Source organism: Dipodomys spectabilis, unplaced genomic scaffold (genome assembly GCF_019054845.1).
Source record: "Dipodomys spectabilis isolate Male_0828 unplaced genomic scaffold, ASM1905484v1 ptg000019l, whole genome shotgun sequence".
In the NCBI taxonomy this organism is placed as follows: Eukaryota; Metazoa; Chordata; class Mammalia; order Rodentia; family Heteromyidae; genus Dipodomys; species Dipodomys spectabilis.
Window position 1 is genome coordinate 23,453,997 of NW_024870696.1, and position 17,923 is coordinate 23,471,919.

General features: G+C 35.1%; 1 protein-coding gene across 2 annotated transcripts in view; it reads left to right on the forward strand.

Annotated features, from left to right (window-relative positions):
• The window catches only part of Cep120 (centrosomal protein 120), a 58,428-nt gene extending 42,160 nt beyond the window's left edge, over window positions 1-16,268 (forward strand). For both annotated transcript variants that reach the window (XM_042674392.1, XM_042674393.1), the window contains 3 exons: window positions 2,034-2,132; window positions 11,643-11,788; window positions 14,484-16,268. In XM_042674392.1, the coding sequence (XP_042530326.1) occupies window positions 2,034-2,132; window positions 11,643-11,788; window positions 14,484-14,718 (480 nt within the window). In that variant the 3' untranslated portion in view covers window positions 14,719-16,268. The remainder of the gene's footprint in view (window positions 1-2,033; window positions 2,133-11,642; window positions 11,789-14,483) is intronic.
• Window positions 16,269-17,923: the final 1,655 nt, after the last annotated feature.

The window sequence follows — 17,923 nt, forward strand, 5'->3', positions numbered from 1 at the left end:
AAGTCCAGAGGATCACATGTTTGAGGCAAGTCGGGGTAACATAGCCAGAATCCCTCTCAAGAAGCCAAAAAGAAAAACTCAAGTGCAAAAGCTTGCAAGTGTCTCAAATCTAGTTCATAATAAGAACTCCTAACTCAAGGTGTTGAATACCTTGAAATTATATCATAGCATTGGTTATGTGTATTTTTCTGGGAATTGGGCTCATATTTCTTTCACATCATAAAATGTATATCCTTAAAAAGTGGTAAAATGGCTGGGCGCCAGTTGGTGGCTCACGCCTATAATCCTAACTACTTAGGAGGCTGAGATCTGAGGATTGTGGATCAAAGCCAACCCAAGCGGGAAAGTCCATGAGACTCCTACCTCCAATTAATCACAGAAAAAGCCAGAAGTGATGCTGTGTCTCAAGTGGTTGAGTGCGTAGCTTTGAGCAAAAGGAGCTTAGGAACAGTGCCTAGGCCCAGAGTTCAAGGTCCGAGACCACTCCCCTCCCACCCCCCCCAAAAAAGAAAAAATGATCAAATGAGTTAGGTGAATAATGTTTGGATATTAGATTTGCTAGATAGATTTTTATTTGTTAGATAAAACAGTTGTATGTAGAACTCTTTGTATTTTATTGAGAACAACTATGCAAATGTGAATTCTTTTAATATATGTGGCAGGTATTTTTCAGTAAAGCTGATCCATCAGACCTCTCTTAGGCCCATGCAGGATATTTAGACGTAGTCAAGGACAAGGTCATGGACAAAATCTGTTCTGTAATTGAATACTATTCTTTTATCTCACAGCTATAGAAAATATTTTCTATTCTTCTGAGGTATGGCCTGTTGTTAAATTATCTTGAAATGTATGTAAGTCTTTAGAGATAAGTGGAGGAGATTATCTCCAATAATCTCAGCAATATTATTCTACTTAAAATGCTTGAGTCAGGTTGTAAAATGTCAACACACCTAAATCCAAGCACTAGGGATTTATAAAGCAGAAAAGAGCTTGACTCTATTTAGAAATATTTTACTACAAAGTGTGTTCTGGTTTTCTGTGAAGGAAGTTTGGCACTCTGGTTTCTCTTTTATTTTCATATGAGTTTTCTGAAGTTGGAATTTTTATAGTGTCTTCATTTTTGTTTTCCTATCCAACACTGGGAGTTGTATGTATGGGAAAAACTACACTTGATATAAAAAAAATTGACCAGTTCAGAGCAACAGTGTTTTACTGTAATTCAAGCAGATTTGTTACATTATCACTTAATAGTAAAACTGTCTGTTGGCTCCGTGAATTTGTTTGGTACTTGGTTCGAAACACTGAGTACATTCCAAAGCAGAGCCAAGTTGGCTTCAGTTCATGTACAACAGAATGCCTGCTGCAAGTATAAATAACCGTGTTTTTAATTGAATCACTTTGTTTTCCTTTATAGATTTGAGGAAAAATAAAAAGTAAAAATTAAACGTGTGTTATTAAAGAACATTGTTTTTCTTACTCTTGGGTTTAAATTCTTGAAATAGTTTTGACTTTGCATTCTTTCTTAGTGGCTTCTTGATAAAAACATTGTACTATTTCTAATGTTCAATAGTTTTGCCAAAATATAGTTATTAAAAGTATCTCGATTATCTATCTTTATTATAAAACAAATTTTCACATAATGAGAGGACTTTAAAAGGAAAATTGGGTTTCAAAGTGTGCTAGCTAAATTGGAATGTTAACAGTTAGAGCTGCTTTTTGTAAAACATAAATGTATTTTTCATTCCATGTAATATACATATGTGAGTACATTTATAGTTAACTGTCTGGAGGTTAAGACTAATTCAGTCCTTTTTAGTGTAGACTGCTAGGCAATAAAAATAAGACTATATTTTAAACAAGAAAATGTTCATGTGCCATAATATTTATAGTAAATTATATAACAGTTTTAGATGATGTCGTATGTTTCACTATATAAACTCTTTTCTTAAGCCAGACTCTTTGTATATATTATCTTTCAGTGATTGTACACAGTGGTGTAGTGTTTCACTTGATACAATTTTAATCACTGTTAGGTTGAACTTGAAAGAAAGTTGGAATCTGCAACTAAGTCTAAACTCCATTATAAGCAGCAGTGGGGACGAGCTTTGAAAGAACTTGCCAGACTTAAACAGGTATGTTGTTTATGGCCTATTTTTTTTTCTCTGTCTTTTTCCCTACTTCTTTACAAGTTTTTCTATCTGGCAACATCTTTTATGTTCAGATGTTTTCTTTTCAATTTCCAATGCTGTTTTTTGAAGGTAAGGACTTTTTTAAATGTGTTATACACAAGATCCTCCTTTTTTATAATTAAAAACTAAGACCTTTAGATCTTTTTATTTTCAATCAATTACCAGTTATCTTTTGGAAGTAATTTACTTCTACTTACAAACAAGTACTTCTTTCCTTCTTGGTATTAATCTTTCTATTCACAGTGCTAGGGAAGGAGGGAAGCAGCTCAAAGTTAACATTTAAGCATTTTAAACGTTTTAAAATATTATTCCCTGGTAAGAAATTAAGCAATCATTGCATGATTTTAACAATTTATACCATGGTGTGAGTTCACTGAGAATTCTTGCTTTTTTTTTTTTTTTTTTTTTTTTATTCTTCCTGCTAGTAGATAACTACTATTAGTTTCAAGGAGTTAATTTTAACTTTAAGTGTAATTTCTTCAAATAATTAAGTTGAAGAAAACATGAACAAGTTACTTTGTTGACCTAAAACTTTTTAAGAACTAGTAATGGTTTGCTTTTTTTAATTTGCTTTTTCTTGTGTGAATTTTATTTAGAATATTGGTTGCATAGTGAGTTTTAGATTTGTATTTTTCTTAATTTGTCTCCATTATTATCAAATACTATTGATTGTCTTTGGGTGATGACTAAGGTGATGCTTATCACCTTTGTAGAGGACTGCTAGACTGTGTGAATTTCAAAAGTATATGCTAATGTGTCTTGTAGACAAGTAGAGATTGTAAACATTACAAATGAAGACACGTAGATATCCACACAGTGAAAATACAGGTTGTGTATCTCTTATTTAAAATGCTTGGGCCCAGAAGTATTTTGAATTTCATATTTTTTAGATTTTAGGGTGCTTAGATGTATATAATGAAGTATTTTGGGAATGGGACCTAGGTACCTAGGTATAAACAAAAGTCTATTTGTTTCATATATATTTTTTTTAGCATATAGCAGAAGATAGGCGTTTTTTGTTGTTTTCGTTTTGGCTTTTTACATGTCTGTGTGTTCCTACCCAGACAATAAAGGAAGGTGAATTATACTACTTTTGATTTTGTATTGGCACTCATAAGGTTTTGGGCTTGGATTTTCAAAATCTGGTGTTAAATGTGTATTGTTTTAATTCTGGCAAGACTGAGAATGGGCATTATTATATTACTAGGACATCCTATATTAAATTAAAGACACTGCACTAAGGGTACAGATATAAGGAAGACATAAGCCTTGCCCTCAGGGAGTAGTTTGGAATATAGTAATAAGGAATACACGATAGTAATACTTACTGCTCTGAAAAAAAAAGAAAACAAATTACTCAGGAAAGGAAAGTACATAGAACTTTGAAAAGGTGTCATAAATGAAGAGGTATTTGAGATAGCCCTCTAGAGATGATTAGTCAGGATTTTAGTGGTGGAATTAGTTGTATTTAGGGAAGTAGAGGGAGTAATACAAACATAGTGAACAACATGCTCATCACAAAGAAGCATAGTCTGTTCTTGTAAAATGCAGAAGATCCATTTTAGAGGTCACTTCAGGAGCGAGGTGGCAGCCATGGGTATACACCAAGAACATTCTTGCCAAAGATAATGCAAAGGGCTCAAGGTGTAATATCTGGAAAGAGTGTTAACTTATGGAAATATAGTTGTTAAGAAGCCAGTTGAAATACGGGAAAGAGATAAGATTAAAAATGTGAACATTTTAGGTTTTACTGAAATTCTGCAGGCAGTAAGGTATATGCATCTTTTGAGAGTGTGATTGGGCTAAAGGAGAGATTGAGGAGCCTACCAGAGGTAGAACCTGGAATTCTTAATGTTAAAGATGAGGAAAAACTAAGGAAGAAAAATACCAACTAGAGAGAAAGGGTAAAAAGAATTATGATGTGAAATAGTATTAATGTTTGCTATGTTTGCCCAGGGATAGATAAGCCCTTCAGAGTTTTTTTTTTTTTTTTTTTCATTTAATCCTAATAAACGTCTTTATGAAGCTGGTAGTATTCTCATTTCATAAAGAAAGAATGTGAGACTTAAGGGTAAGTTGTGTGTGATCACACAGGTGTTAAGTGATAGAGATATGAATTCAAGTCTTTAAACAGAATTCAGGCTGCATCCCTTTCATGATTTTATTATTTTAGTCCAAAGAAACCATGGGATGAAAGAATTTCAAGGAGAAGAAAATAAGAAAGACAAGTTTACTGAATGAGAAGTGTAGTTATGAGTTAGTAAGGTAAATGCCATCATTGATGTTGATGTTATCAAATCAGTGAACATGAAAACCAAAGTGACTAAGGTAGAAGAAATTAATTCAAAGTCATGATGCCAAGATATCTAGGTTACAATCTTGTTCGTATGTATATATTATATATTATGCCCTTTCTAAAGTTGGTTGTAGGCGAGAGAGAGAGAGAGTGGTGCTGGCCCTGGGTCTTGAACTCAGGGCCTTGGTGCTGTTCCTTAGCTCATTTCCTCAGTAGTAGCGTTCTATTGTGTGTATGTGTGTGTGTGTGGGGGGGGGGGGGGGTGGAGGGACGGTGGTTCTGGTCCTGGAGCTGGAATTCAGGTCCTCAGTGCTATCCCTGAGTTCATTCCTCAATGGTAGCGCTCTTACCACTTGAGCCACAGTTCCATTTGTGACATCTGGTGGTTAATTGGAGATGAGTCTTGCAAACATTTCTACACAGGCTGCCTTTGAACCACTATCCTCAGATCTTAGCCTCTTGAAGTAGCTGGATTATAGGCATGAGCCACTGTACCAAGCAGAGGTGGTTTTAAAATATGAGTCAAAATGTTCTAAACGGTATTGCCTGAGCTCATAATTCGTGTTCTTGCTTAACTGGAATGTTGAGGTCATCTCTTTTAAGAGGATATTGAACGTAAAATAGTGTCATCCTCCTCCTCTTGTTTGCTGTCTATTTTATTCATCTACTTTCACTTTATTCTTTCTACTATCTAGCCCAATAAAGCTTTGACAAGGTAGTTTTCATATGCCTTCTTTCTCTTGGTTTAGGATAGAAAACTGTTAAACTTAGACTTTATTAAAGGAAATGAAAGTAACCATTCAGTCTTGGTGCAGGGTTGTTTGTTGTTCTCTGATTGAGGACCATTTTTATTCTTCATCCCACAAACGTTATGCTTTAGAAGCAATACCATAAACAAATTTTAAGGTCACTAGGAATCATTGATGTTTTGCAGACCACACTGGGATGCAATAATTTCAGAAGAAAAGTAATAAACCTTGGGATCGCCACAATGAATTTTGCTCCGCCACTAGCTGTTTTTGGAAGATTAAAATTAATAACCACCAAATCACTACATTTCATCTGTGTGAAAATTGCTTCAAATTTTTCCTTAAAATTCTTTTTATTAAAAGCACATTTATTGTGTTTGGATGTAAAACTGGAATTGTCTCTCTGCTTTTGTTCAGAGAATTGTTTGTGCAACTTCTTGTTTAAATTGGATTAGTACCATGTTAATTTTACATTGCCTCTGGTGAATAGCCACGGGGCTATAATCTCTGCCAGTAATTTGTCACATCAAAACCCTCCGGAGGGCCATACAAAACATTTGTGTGGTTCGGATTAGACAGAGAAAGCCATATCTGAGATTGTTAATAAACGTTAATGACAAAACGCAGCTGGTAAAGCTTGGAAATAAGATCTAATGCTTGGTAGCCATTGCCAAAAGAATGTCTAAACAAAGATTTCCATTACTCAAAAGTAACCTAGTAAGTCAATTTGTGAATTAAAAAATCATAACCTTCTAATTATTTAGAAGAAAATTTAACTTCTGATTCACAACCATAAAAGCTTGTTTCCAAGTTGTAAGCTTTGTAAAGGTTTTCTTTCATAATCAAGACAGGAATAGTTGTAATATATAAGTATAACATAAAATGAGTCCTAAATTAGGAAACAAGGAAATGATAACCTCATATTCTTGAGACAACTTGAGACAACACTAAAAGTTCTACTTGTTAGATATCTTGTGAACGACTTAGTTTCTTCTTATCCCTAATTTGAAAATACACTGTACAAATATTTTAAAACACAAATACTTAAAATGAAATTGATCCACAAATACTTGACTATCTGTTAATCCTTAATTTGTAGTTGATAATATATTTATATACACATATATATCTAAAAACATTTAACACTTTAGAGTGTAGTTTCAGATAACCAGCATAAAAGCTACTACTTTAAAAAATAAATGAATCATTGTTATAAAATATAAGTTTGTTGTAGAAAACATTTTTACTATGTCAAATATATAAAAGCTAGATATGTTTGTTCCCAGGACAGGAAACAGAACTAAGATTCTAGGTAGGATGTGGGTCCCTTACCATATTTGTGCACAGTAGATCTGTTTAAAACTAAGCTGTTATAGTTAGTTAAAACAACACAGACTTCATCGGCTGACATCAGCGCTGTCTTGTCCAGCCCTCCTGCTTATCCACTCAGGGTAATTAATTTGATTAATTTATAAGTAATTTAGCCAAGGATGGGATGTAAATCTTTGTTTAAGAAAACAGTTGGAGGTCCAAGTCTTGGTTAAAAACTGTGTCTTGAAACCATCCAGGCCCTCCTACTGACTTGTCAGCTCTGGGTTATTTTCAGAAAACTTGACTTGAGTTCCTTAGTTTAGTTCTAAGTTTTCCCACAGACTTCCATGGTATGTGTGAGTGGGAGAGCAAGTAGTGGCCACTTTTTAGCCGCTGTTTAGTCTAGTGTATGTATGTTTACATCTTTTCTCTGGATTTATAGGATGTCAAGGCAAAATAAAGATTATACTCAATTGATTGAGGAGACTTTAACCCAGAGCACCTGGCAGTAGAGAGAATTTCTTTCACTAACCTCTAATTTTTTCATATATGTGTGATTATTGTTAATATTACATGCTTGATCTAAAACTCAAGGCATTTAAAGAATTTTCTTACATGTTTTAGAATATAAATATTTCAAGTTTTATAAAGTAGCCTAAGGCTAAATAAGCAATTGACATAAAGTCATACTTTAGTTTACTACAAAATGCAAATTGTGTTGTTCTATGCAACATCGAAAATAAAAGTCAATATTTTATGCCCTTCTCAGCCAGAGACAATAATCCGATATATTTTTGTCTGAATATTTTTTCTTCCTTTAAAATAATTACTTTGTCACTTAAATGCACATTCCAGAAATGAATCTTACGTTTTTCTTGAAAAAAAAAAAATAAATCTTTCTTTAAAGAAAGAAAGAAATACAATGCTTTGGAACTGTGCGGCTTTCTCAGCTGCATCTTCTCCCTTGTTTCCAGTGGTACACCACTGTCTTAAAAATGTATCTATTAACAGCACTGCTTGGTTTTTATGGTTTTAATCTTTCTGTCCATTCCCAATGAATATACCAGTTATATAGTTTTGTTGTTTGTTTGTGGTACTGAGGCTTGATACCATTTTAGCCACTCTACCAGCCCTATATGTAGTTTTTTTAATAGTGGATATTTTTTCCCCTAGGTTTTCTTATCATAAAATAACACTGAATATTTCTTGTACATATAACAGTTTTAGATGTGTTCAGAAGTAGAGTTTTTGGTACTAGTAAATACCCATTTGTTTGGGGTTTTTTGCTTCATTAAATATTGCCTAATGCTTTCCTACATGGCTGTATGAGTTTCAGTGGTATTGCTTAATTGTTCCTGTCTTTCACATCATTGCCAACATTTGTTTGTTTCTAGATGTCTTATAATTTTCATTTTGAGCACCTCATGAGTTAAGCTTTCATTCAACTTGTTACTAGGGAGTTGAGCTTTTTTTTTTCATGTTTATTGGTCACATACTGCCTTTTAAAGGGACAAAGATAAATAAGACTGACAGATGATTTCATGAAAGTAAAGAAGCTCATAAGATAGAATAACATCCTTAAGGTACTGAAAAAAACAACAACCCTGAAACTTAAAGTTCTCTGAAAATATTCTAACTGAAGTTGAAAGAATTTGTCACAGCAAAGCTGAAATAAATGAAATGGGACTTTTTAATAGATGAAAGCACTGAAGCATAAGAAAATAGAGGGTAATGAAAACTAAATGCCAAGCTAGAGGGAAATAATGCTTGTGGAAAAACAGTAATTAAAGTATTTCTTGAGTGAGAAATACATGTAAAATTAAAATTCATGAAAAATAGTACAAAAATATGAAGGAAGGGAGTTAAAATGTGTAAGATATGCTTTATGTTCTGTAGTATGATAAAGGTTCTCAGTATCTATTAAATGAGAAATACATATTTAAAGAAAGGATCAGAGAATACCATGATAAAATTGACATAAAATTGTCAATGTAAGATAAGAAATATAGAAGTAGATTATTGGGTAGAAAAAAGTAATGGAAAGATTTAAACTCCTTTATATTACCAATTGCTTTAAATATGAATGGATTGAATGTTCCCATTAAAGGCAAATATTAAGTAAAAAGCTAAATTCGAAACTGAAAGCCCAATAATATGCTACTTATGTGACATATTTTAAATATAAGAATGCAATATATATATATATATATATATATATTCTATTAACAGTAACAAGAGCTGTTCTAGCCAGGAGTAGTAGCAGCAAATGCCTATAATCCCAGCTACATGGGAGGTTGAGTTAGAATTGTGCTTTGAGGCCAGTTGAGGCAAATTCTCAAAGCACTGTGTGAAAACCAATTATGGCTTGAGGCCCTGAATTCAATCCCTAGTACTGCTAAATAGAGAAGAGAGCGAGACTTGGAAGAGAGAGAAAAAGCAACATTCACAGTGGCAGATGGGTAGAGTAACAATTGCACATTTGTATTTACCTGATGGCATAGCCACAAACTACGTAAAGTAAGAATCAGTAAAACTAACAGATCCTTAAGAATGATAAGAGACTTCATCATAGCTTCCTCCTGAAAACTCTTATCACCAGAAAACTGGTAAAGATACTATATTTAAACAACACAAGTCACTATTGGTATATCCAGAAAACTTCATTGAAAAAGTCCAGAATAGAGATTATTTTCTAGTGTATAAGGAACATTTAGCCAATTGCTCATATTATGTATTAACATAGTAATTCTTTTTTTTTTTTGGGAGGGGGGTCTGGTTGTGGGGCCTGAACTGTTGGCCTGGACACTGTCCCTCAGCTCTTCAGCTCAAGGCTAGCGCTCTACCACTTGAGCCACAGTGCCACTTCCGGCTTTTTTCTTTTTGCTTATGTGGTGCTGAGGAATCGAACCCAGGGCCTCAGGCATGCAAGGCAAGTGCTCTACCACTGAGCCACCTTCCCAGCCCTAACATAGTAATTCTTAATACATTTCATAATATATTCCAAAATGTTTTCTGATCATAATGAAATTAAGCTAGAAATTAATCATTGTCCCCAAGGATTGGATATTACTTAGCATGCTACCAATAATAGGAAAGTTTAACACCACAGTGAAATTAGAAAATGTTTTTAACTGAGAATTGCAATGACCTATATAAGCAAAATATTTAAATCCTGTAAATATCTTCTTCAAAAACCTAGTGTCAGCTGGGTGCTAGTGGCTTATGCCTGTAATCCTAGCTTATCTGAGGATTGAAGTTCAAAGCTAGCCCAGGCAGGAAAGTCCATGAGACTCTTATGTCCAATGAACTACTCAGAAAGAGCTAGATTATATATATGCATATAATGGAACACCAGCTGATGTTGTGAGTAATCAACTACACAGAATCTTGAAGTCAGTGTTAGGTAAAAGAAGTCCAATACTATTAAATGCCACACAATCCTATGTAGAACTCAGCTGTGATGTTGGAATTCAGGTAGTACTATCAGGCTATTAAATGCCACAGAGTCCTATGTAGAACTCAGCTGTGATGTTGGAATTCAGGTAGTACTATCAGGGAAATGTGAAGTGGATAGGAAGAGAGACAGAGGGACTCTGCAACTCCGATCGTCTTTTCAGTGGACGGTTCACTTTGTAAATGTTTAGCAAAATGTATATTTAGGATTTGGTACTCTCGATTTTTATTATAATTCATTAAATTTACATTTTAAAACTATATAACACCTGTATATTTTGACTCAGCTCTCACTTTGAGGTTCTGTTCTAAAGAAAGAAAAACACTGTCACGGGGCTGGGAAGGTGGCTCAGTGGTAGAGCGCTTGCCTTGCATGCCTGAGGCCCTGGGTTTGATTCCCCAGCACCACATAAGCAGGGGGGGAAAAAGCCGGAAGTGGTGCTATGGCTCAAGTGGTAGAGCACTAGCCTTGAGCTGAAGAGCTGAGCAACAGTGCCCAGGCCCAGAGTTCAGGCCCCACAACTGGACCAAAAAGAAAAAAGAAAAACACTGTTGCTAAAGAAACTTAAAGAGTTCATGACCTGTGTGTTTAGATAATAGGATATTTTAGCAATCGAGACTAATTGAAGAAATTATGGAATATCCATTTTGTGGAATGCTATTTATTTATTTATTTTGGTCGGTCATGGGGCTTGAACTCTGGGCTTGGGCGCTGTCCCTGTGCTCTTCAGCTCAAGGCAAGCACTCTACTGCTTGAGGCACAGCGCCACCTCCAGTTTTCTTGTGGTTTATTGGAGATAAGAGTCTCAGAGTTTCCTGCCCTCGCTTTGAACCATGATCCTCAGATCTCAGCTTCCTGAGTAGCTAAGATTACAGGTGTGAGCCACCGGCGCCCGGCTTTGCATATTTATTTTTAAGAAATTTATCAGCTCTCCTGGAAGAATTGTTCATTTCTTTTAAATATATGCTAAGGTGTATTATTTGACTCTGTTTTTAAGGAAAGTGGATGCGTAGATTTTTGTAAACATTTTTATTGTTATTATTAAGGTGATAACAGGAGTTACCATTTCATAAGTCAGGTAGTAAATATATTTCTTTTGGAGCAGTATCATTCCTTCATACTCTCCTTTTTTTTTTAATGAGCCTGGAAAAGTGGAAAACCATGTTAACCTGAGACAAAGTAGGAATTAGGGATCAGGGACTGTTATTAAAATGTAAATGCTATTAAAATTTTTCTAGTTACTAAATTTTTTTTTGTATCTTAACATAATTATTTCCTATATGCTGCTTTCTTTCATTTTTTTTTTCCTACTGCTTGTAAGCTGTTCCTTAAAGTAGAATGATTACTTTTTTGTTTTTACTATTTTTAAGTAGTCATACAAAGGGTTTCAATTCAACATGTATATAGATAATGCTCTCTGGCTTTCATTTTGTTATCCATGACATTTAGTTAACCTCAGTCACCAATTGGGTTATGAATAATTATAATAGCAAAAAGAAACTTAAATAATATTCAGAGAAAACATGGAATTTCTAGATTCTATATGACTCAGTGGGCATTTTGTGGCTATATCAACCACAAGTCACTCTCATATGAAATAGATATGTATTTCTGACATGTGTCTGACTGTTGTTTCTTTCAAGAGGGAGCAAGAGAGTCAAATGGCTCGTCTTAAAAAGCAGCAAGAAGAATTGGACCAGATGCGACTGCGTTACCTCGCTGCAGAGGAAAAAGATACAGTGAAAACTGAGCAACAGGAATTGTTGGATATAAGAAATGAGTTGAACAGGTATAATCCTTAAAAGAGGTTTTTTTAAGCAAAACAAAAATTCTAACAGGGTAACCTTTTAATTAGGTCTTTCCTGATCAGGAAAACTAGCGCTTTAGATCTGAAGGATAAAGTACATAAAGTATATTAAGACATTAACAAAATTAACTTTCATATGGTCAGCAAATTTGATATGCAGAAATGCCATCTTTGTTTAAGTCATCTTTTTGGTTTCAGTGCTGTGTATTTACTATGTAGCCCTAGCCGGTCCGAAAACTTAGCTGTCCTTTTGCCTCAGACTCCCATCTGCTGAGATTCCCAGTTTGTACCACCAAGGCAGCTGAGGAGAAGGAACTGTCTAACAGGGTACATGATACAAAGCTACAGGTTCCTAGTGGCAGAAAGTATGTGAGTGGAATCTAGACAGTGTTTATCTAGACCCAGAATTTTTCAACAGTGTTTTCAAAGTTTCCTCTCATATTTTAAGGGCATCTTAAGCTATCAGATTCCAGATTTTTATTATGATCATCTTGTTATCCACGACATTTAGTTAACCTCAGTCACCAATTAGATTGTGAATGATTATAATAGCAAAAAGAAAATCAAATAATATTCAAGTAATATTCAGAGAAAACTTGGAATTTCTAGATCACGTATGATTCAGTTGGCATTTTGTGGCTATATCAACCACAAGTCACCCTCTTATGAAATAGATACATTTCTGACATGTGTCTGATTCTAGTTTCTATGCATTTTAGTAACTACTTTGGTAAGGATAATCAGTTCATGTAAACAGATGACACAAAAAGGGAATGATTAGACTTCCTGGCTTGGCACTGTGTGTGTCCTTAAGTTTTTCTGTAAGACCTTCCCCCATGATGACTGTAAGAAGGATGGTAGAGAGTTAGCACTGGTAGCTTGTAATTCTACTGAGAAGGTTGAGATCCAGAAGATCACAGTTTGAAGTCAGCCTGGACAGAAAAGTGTGCTAGACTCCATCTCCAAAATAACCAAAAAGCCAGGCTGGAGGAATGGCTCACGTAGTAAGAGTGCCACTAAGCAAGCCAAACCCGTGTGAGGCCTTGAGTTCAAATCCCAATGCTGGTCAAGAAAACCAGGAACTAGTGACTCAAGCCTGTCTAATGCTAGCTAGCTACTCTGGATACTGAGATTTGAAGATCTCAATTCAAATGCAGAAAAGTCCTGGAGACTCTTCTTCGGTCTGGCAAAAAAAAAAAAAAAAAAAAAAAAGCTGCACGGAAAGTATGACTCAAGAGATAGCACCAGCCAGGAGCGAAAGAACTTGAGAGTTCAAGGTCCTGAGTTCAAGCCCTCATACTAGCACCAAAAAAGAAAAAGAATAATAAGGTAGCAAAAACAACTCCTCAGAACTATACACTATACCTCCACCTGTACACATGCACTGCAGAAATTCAGTGGGGATTTTGGCACTATTAGTCAATTGGGTCTCAACATGCAGTGCTTCGTAGCAATCCGGTTCTCTGCCTGGTGTCTGCAGACGGCAGACTACAGACTTTCGCTTTTCTTCTCTTTGGTGAGAGCTTCATGTTTCAGGCCAGCTGAGCAAAGGAAACGTGCAGTTTGTGTGGCAACTGCATGTGTGCCTGCATAGTAACTGCAGTTGCCATGCACTGTGAACCAAGTCTTCCTACTTTTGTCATAGGCTTTGTGAACATTCACAAAGGACTTGCTTCTCATTGCTTTGCTGTTCTGAAGACCATCTCAAAGCAGGGCCTTAGGCCAGTTGTTTTATCTTACCAAGACACAAGTTAATACATTCTATAGCCAGTTACTTCATAACTGTTAGCATTGATATTACTTGTACATTCTGAGTTAGAATGTATTCCACATCCAAAAGTAGTGTTACTCTTGCTTAGTATAGTATTACTGTTACCTTCCATTTTCGAGGCACTATAATTAACATATTCTGTTAAAAATACCCAACTCCCAAAACAGCACCTGCTTTGTGTGCATGCCTCTTGAAGCAGGTGTTTGTTTTTAGATTTTTGCTTTCTGTAAATAATTGTATACTAGCTCCTTTTCTTGTGTGGACTTTTCTTGATTGGCTGTACTACTCCCAAAACTCTTGAGAATAAGTAATTATTGAATGAATTTAAAGAAAAAAATTATATTCAAATAAGAAATATTTAATTACAACCTAACAAGTAAAAGGGTAATGAAATGCCGGTACATCTAATGATGAAACCATAAAACTATTTACAAGATACTTGATGTGGGAGAACATTCCTTACAAGGCACGTGTAAGTAGACGTGTGCAGCATTGTGTACAAGCATCACTTAACTTTCCAGAAAATGTACATATATGCATTTTAATTTAAAAAATTAAAAGTTAAATGTTACCCATTTTGGCTTTTCATGCTACTTTTGTTTAGGGTCTTTTTATATAGCTCAGACTAGCCTCTGTCCACCTGCCTTAGCCTCCCACGTGCTGGGATTGTAAACATACATCACCACACCTAATTCTTTTCATGTGTTTTGTAACTCAAAAAGCCTGTTTTTTTTTTTTAACTGTTTTTAATAAGTATTTGGACTCTGGCTAGTCACGTGATACATTGATTTTGGCTTTTTCCTGAAAATACTAGTAAAACTTACCACTGGGTCTTTTTAATTGTGCTGTTCAGACTGTAACAGTACCGGTTGCTTGCTAGCACTGCACTTGTTGTTGACTTTTCAGGTTAAGGCAGCAAGAACAAAAGCAGAACCAGGCTTCCAGCGAGACTGCGAGTAGAAGAATGGGAGGTCCACAGGGCTCTACTGAAGAGGAAGGTTTGGATGATTACCTGACTCGCCTAATAGAAGAAAGGGACACTCTGATGAGGACGGGTGTGTACAATCATGAGGACCGGATCATAAGTGAACTCGACCGACAGATCAGAGAGGTTCTGACTAAAAACAGTGCCAGTAATTAGTAACATTTGGAAAGTCTCTTCAGAGACTCCAGGTCTAAATTTTCATTTCATTTTAATATCGTCAAAAATAGAGAAAATAGATATTTTTAAATGCTCCATTCAGTTTTTATAAGCTGGATTTTATATATTACTGTACAGTATTTATTTGATTTCATTTACTTTATGCTACCTCTCCCATGCCGGTTTTATTTGTAATTGCATTTTATATACTCATTTAAAATGACTCTTCACAGTATTTCTCAGTTTAAATGGCTAGCTTTCAGAACAGCTTTTCATTAAATTTGTTCTAGGAGAAATGGCCTCAGTCATTTCCAGTTGTAGAGTTTATGTTGAGCCGAAAGAAAATATGTTGCACTTTAAAGATGCTGCGTCTTGTTCCATTTGATTGTAGGTAGCATAAAAACTGAGGCCAGCTAGTCACGTAGCTATTTTTTAAAAACTCCATTTTATGTGACCTGTCTTTTTCCTTGTATTACTTTGAACGTGTATTACTTGCAAAAGACAAGCTTGACAACAGCAGTGTCAGTGCAGGGAAGCCATGTGACAGACTGGGGCGAAGTCATCATTTGTTTAATGCAGTTCACATAGTTTAGGCTTGTCTCAAGAGCTTTTCGAATCGTCAGATTTTCAGTGTACTCAATAATCCCTGTCAGTCTCCTGCTCAAGACGGCAATATTTGCTTTTGGAATTTTTTTTCCCTTTTCCGGTACTAGAAATATCCTAGCTGTTAAGCCTTCTGTCATAGAATATGGAAACAGACACAAAGGCTTTAGCAAAAAACAAAGAGAAGCAGAACTGGTGCTTTTTTGTTTTTGTTTTTGTTTTTCTTCCTGTAATATTAATCAGTCTTTGCAAAGCACATGAGCTTATGTCCCTGGACCCCACAGCGCCGTGTCTGCGTGGAACTGCAGGGCTCCAGCCCCTCGTGCTCTTCAGAGCCACTGTTAGTTCTCAGCGCCACATTGCACACTTTACACAGAATTGAAAAGGCTTATTGGTGAATTCTCAGATTAGGTTGGGTCTTCAAAAATTCAGATTTCCAATTATACATTTAAGTCTGTACTTTAGGAAGTATTATTAGTATCTACCATTAACTTTAATAAAAGCAGAATAGATTATCTAGTAATGCTAAATTAATTTTCTATTACTTTCAACAAAGTATATTTATTTGGGAAACTAAAGCCCTATCCTATTATATATATAAATATATTTTTCCTTTATTAACAAAGTTTAATTTTCTAAAAACCTGACAATAACAGATAAAGTTACTGAATGAGAGGATAATGAATCAGCTAATCATAGCAGGAATTTGAAATATGAATTATGGTTCGACATTTTTCTCTCGTTGATTTTATGCTACATGAATCAAACAAAAGTGTTCTTTTTGTTGGACTGTGTGATGCCTATAATGTTCCAAACACTAGAGGGGGCCTTAGATTTAAAGAAACAGAAAGGACTTTTCTAGAATGTTTGTGTGGTTTATTTTTGCCTTCTGGAAAGCTATCTCTGGCTATTGTAATTTAAAAAATAAAATCATAATTGTATGCGTAGTTGAGTTCTTTAGTATGTTTTTCTTTCCAAACAAACTGGATAAAATATTTGGCTCTTCCTTTTCAAGTCACTGTATTTTTATCTCAGTGCTGACAGATATAAAGGTTTCTTAAAATGAACTGAGTCTGAAATTTTAGCAATCTTTTATAGTCCATCAGCAACAGCCCCTCCATTAGTAAGTGGCATTTTATGCATTTACGCTGATTGCTTTGCCAAGTTTTATATGAGCCCAGCACATTAACAAGTCTGACCACACTGGGTGAGTATGCGAATAAGCTCCCTAATTACTACATGTAACAGGAGACCTTCTATCACCTGTTTAAAGACGAAATAAAATGTACCCTTCAAATTTCACGAAGTGCGGTTTCCACATCGAAGGCTAGCATGTACTGCAGGAAAGAGGTGTTATGTCTGCTAGGTCTACCTAACAGTACCTCCACATACATTTTTAAGAGTTTCTTTACGAGGATATCCCAATAGTTTCTATCTGAAATCAAGTTCTGGTTACTTCAAGTAAATGTGGGCATTTGAGTATGATTTAAGGATACAATGACCTCTGTTCACAGTGAACAGGAGACAGCCTAGTCTGATGAGATGATTTTCTCCTTCACATACTGCCTGGTCCAGATATATCTCCCAGCCTAAGTCTGAGTGCACAGAGGGAGCTTATCTGTGCCCAATTCTGAATGGCCTGTTCTGGTTCATGGGAGTCTGAAGGAAGGGTCTTCTGGTAGTTAGGGACATTACTATTGTGTCTGCCTTGACTACATTGATTTTTTTCTCAGTGATGTACTTTATCTACCATTTTTTTTAAAATTATTGCTTTTTTAAATCATTTTAGAATATACTGCGAATTTGCCCATAATAAAGGAATCCCAGATTTGATATTTAAAATTTAAAGATGTCAAAAAGCTATTTTCCTCTATGACATTTTCTAAAGTATAGTATGTAACATACTTTCCGTTGAATAACAAACATCTAGAAAGCCAACATAAAGAGCATAACTTTTATCATAAGAATAGGCTCAACTGTTCTTTTAGCTAACATCTCCTAAATCATGGACTTGAAATATCAGTGAAAAGTAAGTAACATTCTTCTGTAACATTTTTGAGCAATCTTGATGCTAAAAATAGATTATTGATACAAGGCTTATGTCATTGGTATCAGAGTTACATACTTTTTCATGTCTTTATAGGCTTTGGGGATTATCAGAAATATATTAATCAGAACATGTGTATGTCCCATAGGGACAGAAACCAGATCTATCATTCTCTAGCGTAGTACCTTTCGGACAGTCAGCGGTCCCTCCCTGTACCTGGGGAATTGGTTCCAGAACTGATGTTGATAGCAAAATCCATACTGTTCAAGTTCCTTATGTAAAATGGTGTTGATTTTAAATGTAGTCCAACTATGGACACAAACTTGAGAGTTTTTTCAGGAGATGACTACTTCCCTAAATTGGTTCTTTTTTTTTTTTTAACTACTTCCCTAATTGGTTCTTTTTTTGTTGGTGGTAGGTAGCCCTGTTGTTTGTTAAGGGTGTTATTAACTGATTAAATGATTTCCGTGGGAAGGTTGAATGATTTTGAATATTATTTGAAATTTTAAATGTCTTTGAGATTTGATTGTGACAGTTACTGTGTTACCCAAGAAG